Consider the following 23,040-nt stretch of genomic DNA (forward strand, 5'->3'; position numbering starts at 1 on the left):
AGAAGAATCAGACAGATGACGGAGAGAGAAAAATGTAAAATGCCTTCTCTTTACCATGAATATAACCTTAGAAATTTGCAAAGGCAACCCCAGAGAGCCTCAAATAGATCGAAAAGAGAAATTTGGAGAGGCATTTTAGAGAGCAGAGCTAGATGTTTTTGGCTCCACCTCTAAGATATATAAAACCCTTTCATGACAATACTCTACTGATCTGTTTCACATCGTTTCAGTGCAATGGGCAGACAGGACCCTGACTCTGAACTCCTCAGCAGCACTCAGCATTCCTTTTCCCTTTCTTTTTGTCTGTAAAACGTAAATTTACTTTGGTGCAAGCACTCTAACCCTTGAGTACAAGCAAGTAGATGTAGTTCCTCTAGTAGATGAAGAGAGGTCCTCTATGCAAGATCCTTCAGAGCGGTTTGCAGGTTTGCCAGCTGGGCACAGAGGAGCCGAGCCCTGTCACTGCAACACAAATGAATGATTGCTGTGATGCTACCTCACGTCTCTTCGGCTGCAGGTCTTCCAGCTCCAGGAGTGTGACCGCATCACCATCCTCCGGAACTCGCTGTGGGTTCACTGCAACCAGCTCTCTATGCAGTGCGTGAAGGATGATGAGGTAGGGGCACCTGCCGAGGAGCTTCACATGCAGAGGAAGAAGTGCTAGAGTCCCTTAGCAGCACAGCTCTGGCCTGACCTTATCTGCATGTGTTGTCTTCAGCAAAGTGGCTGTTGTGCTGTTCTGGCAGTCAGAGGGGAACTCTTCTCAATCAAGCTCATTCCCTTTTGCCCAGATGCAAAACAGATACAAACCTGGATTTAGGCAGCCTGTGGCACACATGCTGAGTGTGCCTCCTCCTCTCGGTTTGCTGGGGAATGCCTCCAAATACCAGACTACTCGGCTGAGTATATTTGGGCTCAGGCACACCTTTCAGAAAGGCATCTGGTCATGGGCTCAGAATAGGAAGACAAAGGATACATCACTGTGTCGGTGCTTTGCTTTTTCCCCCTCAAACTTTTTATCTAGTCGGAGGCTTGTGACTCACATCCTAAAAAGCGTGGGTCATACTCCTCACTCAAGTAGCTCTGTGTTTTAACTCTCAATGGTTGATTCCTGTGATTAATTTATCTTCCTCTCATAGAAGGATATTCAGAACACAAATCAACAACTGTGTTTACAAAAATTGCTGTACAGGGGACAGACCAAAGAACCATCCAGATCAGACACATACCAAGAATAGTTTCTTTTAAGGGGAAAACTATTAGAAAAACATTAATTGCTAATTCAATGTGAAACGTTTAACATTACATTCTTGACTTCTGTTTTGTAGTTGTATGAAGAGGTTCGGGTAAGCTTGGAGAATTGCGTTGTAGAGTCAGACATAGACTACTTCATTAAGACCAAAATGACGGGAACACAACCTCCAGGTAATTATTCCGATCGGTCTCATCAGATGAGTCATCCACTAGCTTTGGGCTGTGGCGGTGCAGCACTCTCCACTGGAAGCGAAGGCAGCTGAAGGAGCCTGCTCGCTCTCCGCTCTGGCTATTCATTCCCACCCACTGTGGCTCACTTCCCCCTCACTGTGCTGTCACCACTGCACGGCAAGCGGTGTAAGTGGGATAGCTCAATGATCCACATTAAAAATAAACCTCCCTTCCCCTCCCCCCCCCCCCAAAAAAAAAAAAAAAAAAGAGAGGTCGGCTTTTGTTTTTTCAGTAATGCTTATTTCACAGCACAGCTGAACTCGCACCACCAAGGAGGTGGCAAACTGCCTTGCAAAATGGCATCCTCAATTTCCTGCAGTGGTGACAAGTCAGAGCCAAATTATCATTTAACTGCACTCTGGTGTCCCCTCAACACAGATAGTGCCTCTTTATTTGTAGCACAGAGAAAGCCAGGCTTGGTATCCCATTTTGTTCCACCTGCCTGATGGGGAATAACCTCCTTCATCCCCGCAAGAAGTTGTTTGTATAGGGGCAAGACCCTAGCTGGGGGAAACTGAATGAAATTGGCTTTGCCCCAGCATGCAGAAACGACTTGAAGTTCACGGGCTGTCTCTTCAAGGCAAATGAGCCTCTTCATCAACTTCAGTGATCAAAGCCTCTGGGCAGAAACAGAAAGTGGGACAGGTAGTGCTAACAGCAGTTGTAAAATGAAAACACGCTGCTGCTCCGGGGTAGCAGTTCTCCAAACACGCCATCAGAAATGAGCCACCTAACATTTCACATGACCAAACGCAAACCACACCTTACTTCAGCAAACAATATCCGATATTCACAGGCTGAGTGAAAGCCTGCACTTTCCTGCAGTGCTGCAGTAAACAAGGATTCACAGCCTTTGTCAAAGGACAGAAAATCCCCATTTCATCACCTCATTAGCTGACAATACCTATCTATTCTGAAAAGACTTCCTCTATTCACTTATTTTTTAGCCCATGTACAGATACCGTTTCACTTCCACTATGTGCTGCAATACTACACCGAGATGTCAAAGAGAACCCCCCTTAGCGTGGACTTGGGAGTCTCAGCAGAGCTCATTTCCTTTCAGAAGAGGGAATAACCTATACTGGCATAAGAACATTCTATACTGATAAAAACCTTCCATGCTAGGGATTGTACAGGTACAAACATCAGTAGTACAAACACCGTCCCTTGGGGTCATTATCTTGTACGGGAACAGCTCAGAGCCCTTGGATTCCATCAGAGCTCAGAGCTGGCAGCAATTATATGCTAGCAACTTCTTCAGCAGAGCTGCTTGCTGTCACTCATCCAGCACTGAGCTATCTAAGGCCTGTTTTTCACTCAGCATTTCTGTCATTATATCCATAAAAATTAAGAATTAGCATTTGGAAGTTTTTTTTGTTTGTTTGTTTTGCTTTTTTTTTTAAACTAATAATATAGATGCTGGTGTATCGGGTGCCATTTTACTGCTATTCAATAGGGGATTTAAATTTGACTGCTACAGGAGCTTTCACCTAGGCAAAGCTACATTTTCACTGGCAGAAGGGAGAACTGTGCTTTGCAATGGTGTAAAGCAACCTCTGTACGAAAAAAGATTTGTAATTCTCAGCTAGTTTTTTTCCTCCTGTGTGAGATTTCTCATTCTCCGGTCGCCTAGGCAATTTTCTGCAAACAGTTCTTGGCTATGTCAAGACTCATTTCTAATAAAAAAATAGGTGGGAACAAACCTTCAGATCTTTATGAAAGGCAAAGAAACAAGTGATTCTTGCTTTTATTTTTTTGCCACCTTCTAGCGGCAAAAGGTGACATGTTCTGAAGTAACATCCTGGTATCTCCACAGCTCTGGCTAATGGGTCTGCCCTGTAGCACATGGTGAGCTGTTGATCTGATATATTATTTGCAAAACACAGGGGGAAAACTCACATGGTTTTGCATCGTGTAGGGGTAGACCTCTTGGTTTCTTGATCCTATTGCTCTCTCCCCTCTTCCACCTAATCTTAACACAAATTACAGGCTAGAAATGATAGCAGGTGACAGTCTAGAAGGTTAAGAGACAGAACCTTAAAATGGTCAGAAAACTCCTTAAGTTCTGAGAGTTTTACTTGTAGGGACTCTTCACACTCACTAGCTGCACGTGCCTGCTCTGCTTATGGCCTTGGCTGATCCAACAAGTCCAAGCTCAATGTTTTTCTTAATTAACTGGTGTCAGAAGTGAGTTAATCAGGCCTTCTGAATCAGATTTGACTCATATTTATTTGGCTGTAACACTGAGAAGGCAGAAAGGGTGTCTGGCCACCAGCTCTAAGCAACTGCACTGGCAGCTATGAGATGAAAAATAAATCTGTAACTATTTCATCTTTGAAGCTAGAGTTGTAAATGGTCTCAATTGCATCCTAACAACACCATAGGGGGGAGTGAAGGAATGGTAACATAACTGTGTTGGAGAGAGGAAAAAAAAAAAAAAACATCTCTGGGTAAACAGTAAATCAGCTCTCAGGAGGTGGAGGGGGAGATATGAAAGGTAGGAAGACACTTAAGTACAAGCACAGACCAGGAAATTGCTCATTATTGCTGCTGGTGAAAACATTCAAAAATTTTCCTAGCTTCAACAGAAACTCCCAACTCAATACATTAAGGAAGAAAGAAACAAAAAACACTGTAGCCAATTGTATCGGGCTCACAATGACTGTGCTCTCTTCCCTTAAAGCTTTGGCTTTTAAGAAAACAGATAAAACAGTCATGGAGTAAACTGTTCTAAATTAGGGTTTGCCACCACTGTTGGAATGGTTATTCAGGACCTTGATATGGTCCTGAATTTTTACCAAGGACGTATCTGCATACAATCACTTGAATGGCTTTTGGCAAGCCCCAAGTCCCTCTGAGCTGCTCCAAACACGAGACAGGCGAGTGCAGATAGATGTTGTGTTGCATTTTGCTCCAACAGCCCCTGAACTGCTGCACTGTCTGCTGCATGCTGGTAGGGTGAAGTAGGTTTTGCCTGATTGACCATCGCTTTTTGTTACCCTTTTGCAGGTGCAATAGGATATGAGAACTACTACAGCAGAGAACCAAACAGAGGTAACAGCAGCCCAACCCAGTCTTGTGGGATGATGAAGAGGTGAGCGGTACATTTTTGTTCTCATAACTGGTATTTCTCCGTTGAAACACAGCAGTGTGTGATGACAGGAAACAGGCCCAGAGAAGTTATTACTTCCTGCATTGTGGCAAGAGGCAGCCACATATCAATAAACATAACTCAACAGAAGAGGTAAACCTATTACAACCGGTGCCAGAATATTTTTACTATGACCTACTGAGAGGGGATACAAGAGGACATGTTCCTAAAACAATTAGCTGGCCAGTGCTGGAGAGCATTCACTTATTTCCTCTTTCCCAGTGAGCGATGGCACATAACACAAAAACGCTTTGTGCAAGAGAAGGCAAACATGAATCTTGCTGGGAGTGAAGGCTGGGGAGGGCTGTCTTTCCCAGCAACCTTATTGGATTGCACCCCCCACCCCCCCACTGAGCAAAACAAAGAACTGCTCTCTGCATCTGGACCAAAGCAAGAAATACTTAGTGGAATAACTGTGATGATTAGGGAGGCGATTTTTGTTTTGTTTTGTTTTTTCTTATCCATTTTTTGCTGGTAAATGCTGTGACATGAATGCAGTTATATCAGCACAAGAGCATGATAGAGATATTGGTTTAAATATTTTATACTAAAATGGCTAATTTAAGGTGGGAATGGCATCATATTTAAAGCAGAGGAGCTTTGTATTTTGACAAGCCTTATTACATGGCAAAGACAAGGAGCAGGCTGTGTTCACCCATTTAAAGCATGGTCCAGGCTTGTGAGTGGGCTGATAAGGTTTATACATAACATTATGGTTTTCAGTTGGAACAAGATTTTCTACAATAATCAATTCCAACACTGCATCCTATGTAATTACAGAAGCCAATTGTATGGCCATTTAGAATACAACCATGCTCTGCATGGACAAACAGCCTAGAGATACTTAATTTCAGTTTATCAGAAGCTGTTGAGTTTAGATGTCCATTTTCCTGAAACACTGACCACTCACCAGGTGAAAAATCAACTCCTTTATATACGTCTTGAGCACTCAATGCTATTGCTATCTGTGCTTGAGAATCTTAAGCCATATTCTCACTTTGCCTCCAGTAGCTGTCCAGTATCCAGCTGTGATACTGAAAACAACTAGGATAAATTAAAAAAAATCACTTAAACTTGCAATTTCTAGAAAGGCCTGTTATACAAGCTTTGTGTTTTCAATTATTTTACTTTTCTGTCTGCAAATGAACGGTAATTTCTTGCGAACAACTGAAATTCTCATCATATCAATAGAGTGAGGCAACAACTGGAGTTTTGCCTCATGAGCTTTTGGATCCACAACAAAATACTACATGATGCATTTTGTGTGCCATTTAATGATGGCTGACAATTCAACAAGTTTAGTATTCTTATGATTTTTTTTAATATATTTTTAGCTGAAGGTAAGTATATCTACAGCATAAATGAAAGTAGCTCGCCACAGGAAGAGGTAACATGCACTCAGCACCACGGCAGATGGAGAGAAGGTCAAATCAGACAGCCAAGACTTGCAAAGTGTAAGAAACACTCCTATCCAGTCCTGTTAACTCACTTTGTCATTGTCTTCTCTTGGCTCTGCAGATTCTCCGGACTACTGCACGGAAGCAGCAAGAACAATGCTGAAAGCATCACTCCTTCAGCCCCTCCTCTTGGTATGCCTCCTCAGGAAGTACATTTACCAGCTGTGTTTGTTTAAGATCATTTTGCTAAATCAAACTTTGATATGTAGCAGAAATGGTGCAGCACATGTTCACATGTTGGTAGACAAGACAAAGAGTAACCTGGAAACTGATTTAGTTCAGATTTGTGTTGGGCAGCTTTCCTAGTTTAAAGTGCCAAATCAGCCATGTGTTCTTAGGGTCATAAGATCTTCAAAAGCTCTGAGTAAGAGTGAACTGTACACTCAGACCAACACAGTCCAACTAAGAAAATACTTTTCTCTAAGCTTGAATATGCTACCTCTAGAAAGTGCAAAGGGGTTCCTAAAGCTTTTTAAACAGATCAGCTTCATGCCTTATAAATGCAAATATTCATCTCATTTCACAGTTAGATTGTCTTATCACAATCTTTGCAGCCAGGCATTTACCCGAGGACATTTAAAACATAGTATTTGGACTATACAGAAAGGAACAGCTTATAACATAGTTATTGACTTGATTTAAAACAAACATTTTAACTGTGATTCCTGCCTAAAGGAAACAAAAAAAGTTGCTTTAAAACAGCTTTGAAACCTACCCAGACTTTGCGAGGCCTGCCTTGCCTGCTTGGGCACCCAGTAAGGGAGCCCAGACTCTCTTATTTGTTGCGTTTGGTGTCAGGCAGGGGAGACCCTCCAGCACTACCCAGCACCAGCTGGACCTACCAGGCACCAGCCGCTTTCCTCAGCATGCAGCAGCATCCACACAGATACAACCTGGAGGCATTCAGCCCCTCGCAGAGCTGTGTAACAACTGCAGAAGGAAGACATTACCAAGAAATAAACAGCACTGCTATATCACATGCTGGATTTAACAGTAGCTCTCGACTTTATCCAAGTGAACAGTCAGCATCTGTGGCAGCACCTTGTACTCAGGCCTGATAAAATAATCTCCCTGTAAGTGCATAAAAAACCCTGCTGGTTGCCCTTCTGTCATTCAGATGTTACGTGGAGCCCAAGCAGACCTTGCTGCACACGTAGCATGCTCTAGCCGTCATGCTTTGGGAACCCCGATTGGTAAGATGGCTTTTTCACCTGGGCTGACATACCAGGCTGTGAGCATGCAGTTAGAGCCTGCCTTCCCCTTCACCTCTAGCTGGGCCCTGAAGGTTAGAGCTGTTCAGTCCCTCACCGTTCTCCTCACCACGCAGTCCTTCTCAAAGCAAAAGTGAGCTTTGGCACAGCTGAGGGGGAAGGAACCGCAGTACCTTCCATAAGCAGCAGCTCAGACCCATTTGGAGCACTGAAGAATTGAAGCAGACGGTGATGACACAGCTGAAGATAGTCATTCCTTCTGAATTTCCTTAGGCTAGGGATGGGAAGGGACACTGTTTGCTGGACAAAGGCCTCAAAAATGGTAAGTGCTGCAGAGCACTGTCATCCTGCTCACACAGAGGAGCTGCACGCAGGGGGACCTCTGCTCACCTCCATGGCAGGAGAAGGTTCCCAGGTAGATGCTGGGAGGAAACGCCGCTCCCCCCTTCCCAGCACTAAGCCAACATTCTTGATTGTGACTATGTGCAAACAGAAGCATTATGGTATTTCTCACTTGGTTTTGACCATACTGTTATGTTGCTTTCAAGCAGAGATGTGTATTTAAGGGCTCTTCAAGGAGTTAGGCACACACTGAGTCCCTCTTTAAGTCCTGCAGTATCCTGTTGGCACTGTGTGCCCAGTACTTCAGTGGGGGCTTTTCACCTGGAGACCCAACTCTCATGCTCAGTCCTGCACCCTGAAAGCCATTTCCAGAGCAGTCCTTCAGCCAGATCTAAGCTTGTAGTTGCACTCTCACTGTCCAGGGGATGCAGAGTACACTAGAGCAGCCTCAGTGGGGATTGTTGTGTTAACACAACAGCATCAACACTAGCTAGGCTTTGGTGGTTCCATTTTGCTGCTGTGGTCCCAGCACCAGCACTAAAATGAAAGAAGAGACCCAGGCGGTGCTTTTCAAAAAGGCCAGCTCTGTCTCCTCCAGAATAACAGGAGTTTTCCCTCATTATGACAAGCTGGGTTAAAACAACATCTTCCAAAAGTAATATGTCAGTGACAAACAGCTACCTGGAAACTATATAAACTAGTGGAAAACATCTGATGAGCCATCTCAAAGGAAAAAGAAAAGCCCCATGTGAATCTGCTAGAATTTTACACCTCTGGTAGCAAACATTTTAAACCAGTTTAATCACAGCGCTTCCTTTTGGGATTACTGCGACTGTGCTTTAGCAGGGTAAACATTTTTCCCAACCTGGATGAAGCTAAAGCTATTTTCTGGCCTCCCACAAAGCTGAATGGGTGCATTGTCATCCAATCAATGGGACACAGTTTTTGTGCAGGATTTTACCTACACTTCATGGCAGCTTTTCTATACGTGTACACCTCCAGGCAGAGAACAGAGACCCTTGTATTTGTGAACTCTTGCATATGATCCCATGCATTTCTAAGCAATGGAACCCTTTATTTATTTTCTTTCCTTTTTCTTTTTCCCCTCTCTCCTCATTCCCCCCCCCCCTTTCTTTTTTTTTCCCCCAACAGAGAAAGCAGATGGGGTCTACGCATCCATTTTTGTAAACGAGCAAACAAGAATCACATCATCACAGGACTACAGAGTACTTTATGACTACACAGCCCAGGTAAGCAAAGGCTTCCAACTAAATATTTCATACAGTGCCAGATTTAAAACAGCTGACATTGATCCAAATGTCTTGGAAGTGTTAATTCTGTGAAGGAGGTGTTAACTCCACTTGACAGATGGGGACACAGAGACTTGTTGGTGAAGGTCACTGGCCAAAGGCCAGTTGTTGCCACAAATCACTGGGCTATGCTCTCTCAAGCATTTTTTGCAAGTGAATACATATTAGCATGCTATACCATTGCCTAAATCACTGTTGTGTTGCACTCTCATTTTAGAGATACAGGGAACTGAAGAGATAAGGAAAACTTTCATTTTCAGGTGATGATGGCTAAGTAAGCAGTATTGAGCATTTCGAACTTACATTTGCTGTGAAACGTTCTCCTAGGGAAGGTGACTACAGATTCCTCACATAAACTCTATTGTGGCTTTACAGCAGAAGTAAGAATGTGTGACAGATGCTGATTTCAGAACACTTCTCCATGTGATCTCACTTATTATTTGGAGATTCCTGCTCCAGTTTAACACACTGGGCTTTAACTGAGGTCTCCTTCCATGCTGGAGAGGACCAAATCCCCATAAACTATAGTGTGTCCCTGTACTTCAGTGGAGCAAGCAGCAGAATCACAGTGGACTGGATCTATGTCTACGCACCAAAAGACAACTACAAACAGCAACCTGCATCCTTAACCTGGATATTAAACTCTCACTGGCTTCAGACCTCTCTAGGCATAATAACATTAGTAAAAATCACAACACTAGTGGGCAAACCACTGCATCAAGTATCAAACAGAAAAATACATGCTTCTCACATTTACATTTTGAGTTGCCAGAAGGAGAAGTAATGTCATCATTCCTATTGTACAAGTTACCTTCTAAAACAGCAGAAATGACAAAAACCCCTCACCTCCACTAAAATCTGAGCACTCGGACTGAAGGACCCAGACAGTTAGACTGCTCAGGCCCTTGATGCATCCTGCCTGATACTTTACTTCTGACAGCAGCCACGTTTCAAAGGAAGGTGCAAATAAAACCTACTGCACATGGGACACGTGGGATAATCTGCCTCCCCTTTCCACCTTGTGCTTTTCACGATTTTATCCACATCCAGAGATAGCTCCATGCCCATAAAAATGAAACTTGAGATTCTTTCTGCATTTTCCTCAGGACTGGTTATAAATGTTTTTTTATTCACACGGATTCTTGCTAAACCATTAGCCTTCCCTAACGGGACTTTCACAGCTTGATTACCTGTCAGCTTAAAGGCTCCTCCACCGGTCACCACTGTTCTGCATTAAGGGAACTGAAAGACCTATTTAAGGCCTGGATTAGTACAGATACTCTTTTTATCTCCCCTGGGAATTAAGCCTCAAACTGTTTAATCGAGCTACCCCTGCAGACTGAGGGAAGGTCACGGCTGGCTGGGTTAGGACAGTCGTATTAACCCCTTCCAGCCTTCTGCTAGGATGCACCAGCCAGGCTGCTCAGGAGGTGACAACAGGAACGCTAGGGAAATTTCTGAGGATCTTAAGGAAATAGCCAGCTCCATAATTGCTTAATCCTTCACTGTCTGGTATTTTGAGCTTATTCCCAACCAAAATGACACTGACAGACTCTCAAAGAAAGGCAGGGTCAAAGCCCCACCAGATACATGCTTGAGTCCCCGTGCGCTCTCAGGCTAACCATGTTTTCTTTTTCCTGTCTCCTCTCAGAACACGGATGAACTGGACATCAACGAAGGAGACATCGTAGCTGTCATTGAAGAAAGCGAGGACGGCTGGTGGACAGCTGAAAGGAACGGGCAGCGAGGCTTTGTGCCCGGTTCCTATCTCGAAAGGATTTGACGAAGAGTAGTCCCAACCCTCAGACTTTGAAAATATTCTACTACTGAAAACAAAGAGCATACATGGCTGCTGCAGCTGACCAAGGGCAACCCATAATACTGTCCTCTACAGTTACCAGTCAGGAGATAACCAACTGACCATGCTTTCTTCTTCCTCCCTACCCTGACCCTCTCTACCCCTGGCACCTTCTGGCCTACATTGTCTGCAAAAACTGGCTCCACCTCACTGAGATGAGGACTTGGGTTTCTTACAGAGGTCCTTCCCACTATCTGCATGCTGTGCTGCCATCAGTGTTACAAGTCTTGGTAAGTCTGGGAGAAAAATCCTGCCTAGAACTTAACTACACTAAAGGAAAAAGAACAAAGAAGTAACCATGGCTCTGCTCTGGACTCCGGGACAGCAAAATAAGGACAGATGATGAGCCCAAGGTCTGCTTTTGTCTTGGTTGGATAGTTTCTCTGACACCTTACTGGGATTTTTCATGTTTAAAGGAAGAGGCGAAAGAAAAAAAAAAAAAAAAAAAAAGGCAGCCTTCCAGCAGTGCTGCATCGCCCTGATCTCTCTCCTTTAAGTATGGCAAAGAAGTGCCAAGCATTCTCCTTCCAACTTCACTGTTGACTTGGCTGATCCTTTCCTTCTTCTCCTCCTCCTCTGGCCACAGCTTTTTCAGTCTCCGACTATCTACAGCCTCTGTACCTCTGGGAGAGCTGGCGCAGACCTGTCCTGGTTCCTTTCCAGTTCCTTGTAATGTGTTTGCTCTACAACAAACCCTCTTTAGAGCAGCTGCCCTGTGCAGGTTCATTGTACTTCACAGATTACTGCTCTATCAGTCTTTCTAGTCTAGTATTTAGGAATGTTTCCAGCTGCCACTGTACTTACCATGAGATCATTAAATACTTTCTACCACTCCTTCTTCAGCTTTTATATATGGTTAAATACATATATCAGCAATTTAATCTGAAGCAGAAAGCGTTAATTCTGGGGCCAGAATGACCTTGCTTGTAAAGGTTTCAGATCTTAAAATTGAACTAAGTCAAGGAAAATGTTAAACTGCTGCTCAAAAAGGCATGGAGCAGGGCTAAGACAACAGAAAGAAACAGGAATATAGACAGGAGGAAAAGCCACAGCGTTCAATTCAATTGTCTCAAATGAAACACAGTGAGGGTCAGAAGCACTTCCATTATCTTATTATAATTTCTTGATTCAGAAATCAAATAAAACTTACTGCAGCCCCTTTCTCTTTATTTTCCTGCAGTCCTTTGCATAGCACTCTTGTCCTTCCCACACTTCCCCAAGCTATTATGCAGCACATCTGCATCGATGCTGAAGGGCTCTTAGTACCTCTCATTAGAAGAGGCTCAGAGGTACTGCAGGGACTTGATTGGCATTTATGGCACTAGATTATATGAAGAGTAGTGCTCATTCAGGCTGAGGATGTCAATGACAAGTTTCTGTGAATATATCTGAATTGAACAGTGACAGAAAAATGGTCCACAACAGCCCTCAACTAGGCCACCGCATTGTAAATGGCTGCTGCCAGACAACTATGACAGTTCCTTACGTACAGCGTGAGAGGAAACCTGAAGTATGAGGGATTTAATCCATTGCTTCTTGAGCACTGAGTCTTTCACAAAGAGAACTGTAATAAATGGAAATAAAATGATACTTGAATAAGTAGTTATTTGGCAGATGATCTTAATTAAAGAGGAATAAAACCTTCCAAATCTATAAGATGCATCTCCTCTAACTATATACGACACAGACTCTACTGAGGGCCCATACGGTCTCACACAAGAGATGGCAATACCCAGTCCTGGTTTCTCTGAAATCCCATTACAGACCGTATTTGCCTACACATCCCATATGGTCTACATCAGCTGACAGGCAGCTACTGGAACAGCGACTACTGTTTCTACTCCATCAAAGCGGTTCATATTTTTGCTGTTTAATTCAGGGAACTGGTTTCGTTTCTACCTATCTTTTCTTCTGCCAAGTTAATACTGTTACAACTGCATGAGGCTACAGATATTTCAAAGTTTACCCACTGTTGCTGCATTTGGATCCCACATGCTAATTCCAGACTATTCAGGAAATGAAGAAGCAGCAGCAATATTTGCTCATAATTCAATTCCTCTGCTTTACGCTGAAGAATGCGGCTGATCAGTAGTTACCAAGCCATAGCTATGCAGTTTGCCCATCAGTGTGTCAGCACTTGTCAGAGACAGAACAAAGATACCAAGAAATGCCTATACCCTCTGAGTACACCCACACTTTGGGTGTCATCCACCCCAGGCAGGAGGAAAAGCAGGAAGGTCAAATGTAGGTTACTGCCCTGATAACAATATCACCTCTCCAGCTTGGTAACACTTCAGTAACAAAACTGATGCATTCATTTAGTTTTCAGGTGAAATTGAAATGGACCCTATCCAGTGGCACACATTCTTAAACTAAAATCCAACATTTTTGGTTGAAAATCTTTTTTGATGAACACTTCTGATAAGCCTCTACCTCCACCCTGACTATCATTTTTTGGCAAGGATGTACCAAGCAACACATGTAGCCAGAGTTAACAGTGGCACACAAAGCTTTGTTCAGTTAACTCTTAGTCAAGTTAATTCCTAGCATGCTTGTGATAAGCAGACCATCTCTTTACTTACGCTGCTTGTGCTCTAGATGGGTTTACACACTAGAACTTGTTTCCAGTGAAAACGTGCTTTTGCCAGCTGCTCTGTAAGGGAGGAGCCTAATTACCCCTTTACAGCCTATGACTGGTCTTTACATAGAGTTAAACTAATTCAACTAAATTTGCAATAAAGTTACTGAGCTGTTTCTGACCAAGCACTGCAGGGTAGGCTTCACCTTGCACAACAAACAACAAAATATTTCATGCTGAACAATTTCAGACTCGTAACCTCTAGAAATTTTACTAGGCCATAAGAAACCCGCAGGCTTCTTCTTTCCATTAAGAGGGACAAGAAAGATTGGAGTCATTACCCACACAGACCACAACAGAAAAGAAAGGGACTAAGGTTCACACCTGCTGCTCTCCTCAATGGATTTTGCATTTGAGCAATGCGGTCATGAGACTGCTGTAAAGAAGTGTAGCAGCAATCTGTTTTATTTTTCCTTTAGCAAGAGCAAAAATGCTGAAGTTGGAAGTAGGCCCCCAGACCAGCAGCACCTTTAAACCAGACTCAGATATACATGTTATTCTCCTTTACCGTGTTGTTATTAAGAAGCTGGAAAGCCTACTTAAATTAATATTTAACCAACAACATCCATGCACAATTATGAAATGCCTATAAGTGCAGTGTGAGGCCTATCTCTGCACAAAACAGATTTTAGCTCCTGTGTGTGCCATTAATAGCTCACAAGCCCATTGTAAAATCTGGGTCAAACAAAGCAGCATCAGACTGGAAACACAGGGATCCCCGAGCCCCAGCTCTGGGATAGCCAGCACAGTCAGGGCTTAACCACAAAGAAAGGACCTCCTGCTTAGCTTACAGGTCCATTGCTACAGACAGACAGTTTCTGGCATTGTTTACAACTACTCAGCTGAAAGAAAAAAACCACAACCCATCCTACATTAGACAGAACAGTCAGCAACACCAGGAACACAGCAGCTGCCAGAGGTTTTAGAGTGTTTGTCACCTCCTTAAGGAACCTGGATTGAATTGTGTATTAAGAATAATCCCAGCATACTTCAGCTAAAGCACTGACAGATCACATACCTGAGAAATAAACAGTAGCAACGCTTACCTTGGATTCCTTCTTGTCGTGCTTCTTCAAAGGGTGCATTTGAGGTCTGAGGCTCCTCTCCAGAGGTAGTTTTCTAGGTGAATGCTCCATATCGCAGCTTACTCACTCCCTACTGAATGCAATTGAAGTGGAAGCACACAGATGCCAAGAATAGATTCATTATAAGCCAGGCATCAGGTGATATCTGACTGTAGCTTAATTGAGCATTTAGTAACACCTAACCTAAGCACTGGGGGTAAAGAATATGCTTGCTTCTCTGGTACTATGAAATCTCTTGGCTGCATGGGTACTAGCTGGCTTAGAGAACCCAGGATAGCCTACATCAGTAGTCCATAAACACAGCCTGCTGCACTGAAAGATCGCTGTTAACCTTCACTGTAGACTAGCAACTCTGCATGGTATAGAACAAACTGCCAAGGCTTGAAAATCAGCCTCTGTTGCTCAAAATTACCTGCTCTCCCCATGCTTTGATGCTCTCCAGCTACATAGCTACTAGTGTTTCATGTGACCTCAAGCACAAACTTCACCCAGTGCTAGTGAACGAGGAGAGCAAGAAAGCGCCCCGAGCTTGGCCTTCACTCCTCAGATCCACATCTCCTTGGTAGCATGGGGTTATGGGCAGGAGTGAGTGGCAAGGCCTCAGAAGTAAATCAGAGATGGCTGTTACAAAACAAAATTAAAAACATGATTAGGGTCAGTCACTGCTATCTATCAGCAACACTCACCAGTCTCCTAAACTAACAAGAGTTCCCATCACAGGTGTTTTCTGTAGTGCAGCTGTGGTGTTGAGCATGCTCTCTGTAGGGGGGACTAAAGGAGAAAGGATGGCTGAGGAGTTGCTCCATTTGCTCCATTTCTTTTCTGTTACTAGGAAGCACCCTGTAGAACGTTGCTTTTAAACTGTTGGCTTTTGTGCCTCCTTTTTTTTTTTTTTTTTTTTTTTTTGAGGAAGGAGATAAAGGCCATGACAGGCTTCTGGAAAGTAATTGCTATAACTGCTAGGAGTCTGCAGGGGCTGATTGGTAGGTTTCTATGGTGGGGGAAAAGATACTTGTGTGGGATAGATTTTGGAAGAGGAACAGAACTTAGTGTCCTGCTTATGACTGGGTTATTAACAAAATGAAAACGTCCCCTTGATAGAGGTAAAACTAACACTGGGGACAGAAAAGTACTTTTAGTCAAACTGCTCGTTAGTGATTATCTGATTTCAGTGGCCAACTCACATTTTGGATGACAGAAGCTCAAGGTCACAGTTACCTTCAGACTTACGCACTCCTGGCTCACACCCAGAGCCAACTGGATCAGTTTCTGGAATGGCCAGATAATCATACTTCTATCACATCAGCCACTGCACATGGTACAACGTTCATCCTGTCTTTCTACCAGCTGTTGAAGGGCTGATGACACCTGACCTGGCAAAAGCTGCTTGGTGCAAAGAGAAGAGCAAATCTACAGCCTGTCACTGTTGTGTGTCATGTAGCTGCAGCATTTCTGTCTGGCACAAGGGCCCCAAAGCCAGATTTACTGTGTCACTATGTGCTAACCCAGGGCATAGACTAAATACTAGTTTTAGATATAAAACTCTAATAGAAACCACTGACATCTCCCAGCTATCCTTCAGCAACATCAGGAGAAATCAGACTTGACATGCCTGAAATTTCCAAGGGGAAAGACAAAACCTTTCAAAACCAGTGGGCAAATAGAACTGGGCTTTAAACGTAACTATCAATTTATAGCCCAGGGTTTCCATATAACTTCTGGATGATGAAGAGGGTATAAAGACAACTGACAACTGGGGTGGGGTAGAAGGAGAGGTAACATAACCTAGGGGGTTCTGTGAAATCTGAAGGAATTTTACTTATCAGATTTAGAAGAGCCAATGTTGTACAGATTTGAAAACATAACATAGATTTGTTGCCTCTACGATAATTCAATTAAATGTCCAAATCATGGGCAGACATAGAGAAGTAACCAGCAGGTTAAGTGGTACTATACTGAGAGAACTATAATTGCATCAGTGGTGTTTTGACAACCAAATCCCATTTCACTTGACAGAAGACAAATGCTGGCATTTGTTGTAGCCCCTGTCTCAGGGGCTCTGGACACCTGGGGAAGCTGAAGAAAATGTAGCCTAAACTTGAATGAAATTTCCTGAGCAGGGGATTACATACACTTTGATTGTTTGAAGAACCCATGCTAAACCCCTTTAAAAACAAACAAACAAAAAACAATAAACCAAGACAAATGTATTTGCTTTCTGAAGCAAAGGTGTCTTCTCCAAAGTCTCACACCTCAGTTTACCCAACCATCACAGGGAGTTTGCTGAGTATTTTGACATCATCACTGACAAGCCTTCTGGCATGCTACATATTTGTGATTGCTGAGTCCCAGACTCACTCTGAACAAGTGAGCAGTGGGTGGTGGTCAGATCAATATTCACAATAAAAAATCTTGTACAAAAGGACAAATCATGTTACATACACACTGCCATTGCTTGATTTGCAGTGATACTGCATGGCTTTTGGGAAGGGGGTTGCAGACATGAGATAACATTCACAGCTAACTGTAGGGAGCAGGGGGAGGGGGCCGAGTACATTCCCTTCCACTTCACAAGGGCACAAATGCTCAACAGCTGCATTTAAGGAAGAATTGTTCTGAAATTTGAAACTGAGAATGGTCTGTGTAGGAACTTCTTGGGAAAGTGATGAACTTTAACCTTCCCAGGATAAGAGCATTAACAGAAGTTTGAAAGGGAAAGCTTTCAATGGACTGACAGACATGAGAAATGCTTTGTCTTTAGAGCAGGGCGGCACAACCCTCCTTGTGTCTGAACTGCTGTGAGGAAGTGAGGCATGGGCAGCAGTGACTTTGTTCTGCTAAGTGGCAGCTAAAGGTTTTACTGCCATCACTGCTCAAGTCTGGGATTCAAACCCAAAAGAGATGCCATCTTCTAGAGGTAGAAGAAATGCAGCCTCCCACTCTAGGGTCCTGTGAAAACCCAGGTTACCTATCAGCATCAGCCCTAAATTTATGTTTTTCCCATCTTGTGTCCTATATTCTCAACACTCCATTTCTTGATGCTGACACCTTTGATTTCCACCCACATGTTACAACATTACCAGGTTAAAACAGCAGCTTCTGTGCTCTTAAATGGATATTGCATTCAAAGTGTAAGAGCACAGTATGGTGCTAGGCTGCTCCTAGCAACAAGCATTGTTCCAGGTATTGGGCATTCTCCAAATCCTGAAAGTACCTTCCAGGAACAGGGCTGCCTACTACTGCTATAGAACCTGCTGAGAAATAACCTCATCTGTAGCCTGTTTGGTTGAGGCCTGGGTACAGATCTACACAAGGCAATCTTTACCAAGGGCAGCTTATCCTTCTGTAGCAATTGAGAGCATTTCAACGCTACCCCACTTCACTTGATTTGCTAGCAGCCTCATTCAGTGGCAAGCATTATTTAATATCTACTGCTTCTTCATTACAGGTGAGAGAATGAGAGAAACACTTCAGAGTTTTGCTCAAAAGCAATTTTCCCTGACTGATTCTGTTCTTGCTTTGGTCTACAAAGACTGCTTTTGCATGCAAGGAATCATAGACGCTCTCGAGCACCTCAAATGTCAGAGATTTGCTTAAGCACTTAATTTGCATGTAGGAAATGAGTTCTAGTTCTTCAGTCACAGCATAATTCTAGCAAAGGTCTGACAGCAGCTCATCCTGGGAAGAGCTCAAGTTAATCTCTGAAATGGGCAGAAGCCCATTTGGTCAAAGAGGCTGCTGCTCAAAGCACTACGCATTGAAGATGAAAGTAAAGCTGTTCCTTCTCTAGAGTGTCAACAGAAATAACCCTTGTGGCCCCACACTACTATGACTCATCAGTTGCAGGCTTTCCTCTGGCAGAGAATTTAATCTCGTAAAGCTTTGATAGGAAACATGATCACTCAGGAGAAGCTGGGTAGAAGAAACAGGTGAGAGAAGTAAGTGTTATCCATTGTGGAGCACTTAAAGTTTTTGAAACTTTGCAGTAGTCATCCTTGTCTTGCTCTGGTAGGACAAGCTAGATCACCAAATCAATCCCTGTTAAGTTGCCAGACTTGAACTATTATTTGCATGGTTCAAGTGGTCTCCAAAACCTGGCCATGCTTTTAGGCTGTGGGTTAGCTGCACTTTACATCCATCTGCAGTGTAAATACATCAGATGAAATGCAGCTGGAGCCAGGGTCCATACATGGAGGGAATGACCACCATCAGGCACATATCCATCAGAGGCTGTTGTAGCCACACAATTACAGCCAGTTGACCACAGCAGGACAAATACAGATTGGGCTAAGCATGCATCACGAAACAAACTGTCATAGTGAGGAAGTGAATAAACAGGTGGACAAAATGTGCATCCCACATTTACCTCTGGTAACACAGCCAGCTGTCAGGATGTTATTAAAACTGCCTGGGATGTAACATATGTGCAAGCAGCAGCTGCACAGCTGTGCTTACCTAGCACTTTTTTTCATTCTAGCAATAAGTAGCCTGGGATTAAACCTTCATTTTGAGCAGTAATCCTAGTGATACGCTACATGGAAGGAATCATGTTACAGGACTACTTTAGCATTTTTGGAGATTGCCCTTTCACCTGGTAGTAGGAGAGAAAGGCAAAGTTTGCACCACTGCTACATATGGGTACAGGTCTTTTTCAGGGCTGTGTGCACACAGGCAAATCCTAATGCTGTCACATCACTATCAGATCATACCTAGACTTCCCAACAAAGCAGCAGCATAACTTTTATGTATATTGTCACTGATTTTTGCTCTCTCCTGAACAGTATCACAAAAACCAAGCTGAACAAACAGCAAATTCACAAAAGACAACCCTACAAAGGAAACAAAAGATCACTGCTGAAGCAGGCTATAAATATGAGAAAGATTGTGAGACTAAGGGAAACAGGAAAAGACTGTTAGGATCTCATCAACCAACAGCTGCGCACAGCCCTTAGCAGCCAAATACCATTGCTACTTTATAGGGCACTGCATCAAGCTCAGCCATTTGTCAGGTAGGGGAAGCTGTATCCTAGCACTATTTCAGACAAGCCTTGATATCAGTTTGTTTTTAGCAGCTTCCCAAGCATACAACACATTTTAAAAAGATGCCACCCCAAAAAAACTTCCACCTACTCAATGCAGCTCCAGAGGGATCAGACGAGCTGTAAGAAGGTACAGATGTACAGCAAGGAGAATATTAGCAAGCTGAGACTTTAGAAGGAGATTTGGAAGTGGAAGTCAACTTATACGTGGAAGGGGAAGATGCTCCAACCACTGACAATGGCAGTGAAGAGTGAGAACTTCGATACAGTTTGGAGGTTCAAGTGGCAGTCTGCTAAGCACTGCATTCACACAACTACATGCATATACTAGAGGATGCAGCGCACAGGAAAGACCAGACCTGCTGCACTCAGAGACTTCTAGTGCTTTTCAGTGGGATTTTATCTAAGGCTTAAATTTCAGTTGGTTACAAGCTCCACTAACTCTTTACTGCAGAGGCTATCACTATATCTGTTTTAATAAGTAGTCTCTCAAATGCCATCTGAAACTCCAAGTACAAAAAAAAAAAAAAAAAAAATCAAGACCTGTCAACCTCTCACTACCAAGACAGATTTAGTTACTCTTACTAACATTAAGTAGCACGTATCAGGCCTTTCTTTTCCCAGTTAACAAACCCAAACCTGACCATACTTTACAGGACTACATCGCTTGAATGCAGCTCTCAGATTCTCACAAGCCACACATTGCACTTCTGAAAGTAAAGCACAGGACTTGCATGCCAAAGCATTTAAAAGTAATTCCAATAGCAGCAAGAAGATAGATTTATGTGAAAGAAAGAACAACACTCCAAAGGCAATTCTAATCTCACGTTAAAAAGCTCTGGTTCACATGAGGCTCCCTGCTGCAAGCTACATGCTTGTGTGCTCCACGGAGCTCCTACACATTCAATCATTCTTTGAATAATTTCTTGTGCAGTCTGCACAGGGACCTCATTTCCTCTTCAGCAGAAGGCACCAGACCCAGGTGGCTTGGATGAGCAGCCATTTCAACTATGCAGCTATGGTGAAGTAAATACACTGCTATTTGAAACTGGAGATTGAACTACTGTCAAGCAATACAGAACAGATCTACCCACTCCCCTTAATGAAATCCCAAACCTTTTGCTATCTGAATCACCCAACATGGTATTAGCAGTTTCACTGGCTGAACTAACAGTACAAGTAAAAGATGCTTAGAAGTGGCTGGACTTCATAGATGGCCTTATCAGTGTTTGGCAGTGCAGTGAAACATGACAGTGTTATCAATGTACTACAGTGTAATCAGTCCTACAGAGCTTCTATCAAGTCTATCAATGGGGTACCAAAAGTCATTTATTAGTTCTATATTTCCTATGCTCTAAGATCTTACTGCAACAGATCCGATTCCTGGTAGACACCGCATAAGTCATAGCGGACAAAGTAAGGGGATAAAAACACCCTATTGTGTATTCAAAAAAAGTACACAGAAGAGACCTCTTCGGAGCAGTCAACATAACTGCATTCAAAACAAAAGCTCAGAAATGTGACATTCAACTTGTCAAAAAAAAAAAAAAAGCAGAATTGCCTTGTATCCAGCTACAAGATACTCAAGAGGAAACACAAACAGAAATTCCTAGAATGCTGTACTTTTAAACTACTAAAACATATTGATGTTGTGCCTGGAAGAAGAAAGCAAAAAAAGTTAAGTGATACTAAATTGAAGGAGAAATCAAGAATTCAGGTTTAAAATGTTAATGAGCATGGTGCTCATTCTCATTACTCAGCTTCAACTATGTAGCTAGCATACACAGGAAAAAGGCTGAGAGAAAATGATAGAGGATCACAGTGCAGACCAGAGAGATGCTGAACAAGACAGATCAACATGTGGCTCTGCTAGAACCTACACTGCAAACTACAGCACTATTGAGTAAACCAAACTGGCTGTTACTGGAAGCAGTGAATTTGTACTTCATTAAGCACAGGCTATTTTACAGTATTTTTCTCAGTAATATTAAGTAGCTGCTACTAAGCTGTGTGCTGCCATACCTCAGTTCCCTTTAATACTTGAGCTTATTTTAAGCTAGTAGTGGAGTTAGCTTTGTACTGCACTGTAGATTCAAGTCCAGTACTAAACAGGATTCAACAATAACAGCTAGATAAACTAGCAACTGAACATCTACCATAAAACACTATTCCATCCTGCTCACACTAGTTTACTTTTTTCTTAGATGGACAAGAAGCTATTTTGTTCATTATGACATTGAAGTCAATATTGGAAAATACTGGCTTGAATGTTTACAGGAGCCTAAGTTGTTTCCATGCAACTTCATTTAAGGAGTTGCAAACCAGGTAACAAAGAAAATCTGCTTATCTAATTGTTACTTGGCAGACAGACTTGTACTGTTAAGACCTTTCCACCATGCTCTAACAGTAACACAGTTTCTTGCTCAACAGCAAAATCCACCTAGTCTTGTTGGGATGGGGGTCTTTGACTCAGGTGAAGACTTTTCAACGCAGACCCTACTTACACTGCTCAGCAATAAGTGAAGCAGCAAGGCATAGAGCTTCAGCAGCTCACTAAAGAGAAACAGCTCCTAATAGCATGCTTTTTCCCAAAGGACAGAAATCTGGTCTTCTGCTGTCAGAGCACATGAATAGTTTGTTAAGAGCACCGTTTTATTAACAGTAGCACACAGCCTGTAATACAGTAATCTGTTTTAAAACCTGCCCTGGTCTGATTCTTACAACCCAGGGTTATCTCAGTGTCATTAGTCTGGGATCTTACCAAGCATGTGTAATATATGGAATACAACATGATGCACATAACCCTCATTCATCCACTCTCCTGATAGTTGATTGTTAGCAGGCTTATTTCCCATATCCACTGAATTTAATACTAGAGTCCCACGAGGCCTTTCAGGTTATTAACCCACATATAATCCTAAGAATGAAAACCTAATAGCATATTATCTGCAACCCACATTTAGAAATTAACACAGCAGTCCACAAGCACACTTCTAGAGTACTGAAACATCTCTAAAACTTAAATCTCTCAGGTCAAATTGGCCTTAACATCATTAAGGAAACTCAGAATTCCCTTTTCCTAAGTGACATTTCTTTGGGTATCTGAGAACATTACATTGTCATCAATTTGGTGGAACAAATGTATTTTGCATGATAAAGCACAATCAACCACAGTAGAAGTTCTTAACATTCCTGTCTTCTGCAAAGAATGTTGTAACTGAAACCACTGAAAGCAGAGCAGTGACTAAGTATCTGAGTATCATAAAACAGATTAATGTGTAATTAAGACTCAGCAGTTACAATATTCATCCCCCACTGCTGAGAAATGACAGATTCTTCTGGAATGGTATTCACAAAGTGTTTCCTTTCCACAAAGTTTAACTGTGTTGTACCGATTCTCTAATATTGTTTCAAATAAAAAAGTAATGTGACAAACAAGCTTCCACCAAACCTTAAATGACCTC

The 23,040-nt window shown here is 42.7% G+C and overlaps 1 protein-coding gene across 1 annotated transcript in view; it reads left to right on the top strand.

Moving 5' to 3' along the window:
* PSTPIP1 (proline-serine-threonine phosphatase interacting protein 1) overlaps window positions 1-10,916 on the top strand; it is a 52,484-nt gene extending 41,568 nt beyond the window's left edge. Inside the window, exons 10-15 of the mRNA XM_032194959.1 lie at window positions 518-616; window positions 1,329-1,425; window positions 4,495-4,579; window positions 6,155-6,225; window positions 8,799-8,896; window positions 10,608-10,916. Of these exons, the coding sequence (XP_032050850.1) occupies window positions 518-616; window positions 1,329-1,425; window positions 4,495-4,579; window positions 6,155-6,225; window positions 8,799-8,896; window positions 10,608-10,739 (582 nt within the window). The 3' untranslated portion in view covers window positions 10,740-10,916. The remainder of the gene's footprint in view (window positions 1-517; window positions 617-1,328; window positions 1,426-4,494; window positions 4,580-6,154; window positions 6,226-8,798; window positions 8,897-10,607) is intronic.
* The last annotated feature ends 12,124 nt before the right edge of the window (window positions 10,917-23,040 follow it).

Source organism: Aythya fuligula, chromosome 11, assembly GCF_009819795.1.
Source record: "Aythya fuligula isolate bAytFul2 chromosome 11, bAytFul2.pri, whole genome shotgun sequence".
NCBI lineage: Eukaryota > Metazoa > Chordata > Aves > Anseriformes > Anatidae > Aythya > Aythya fuligula.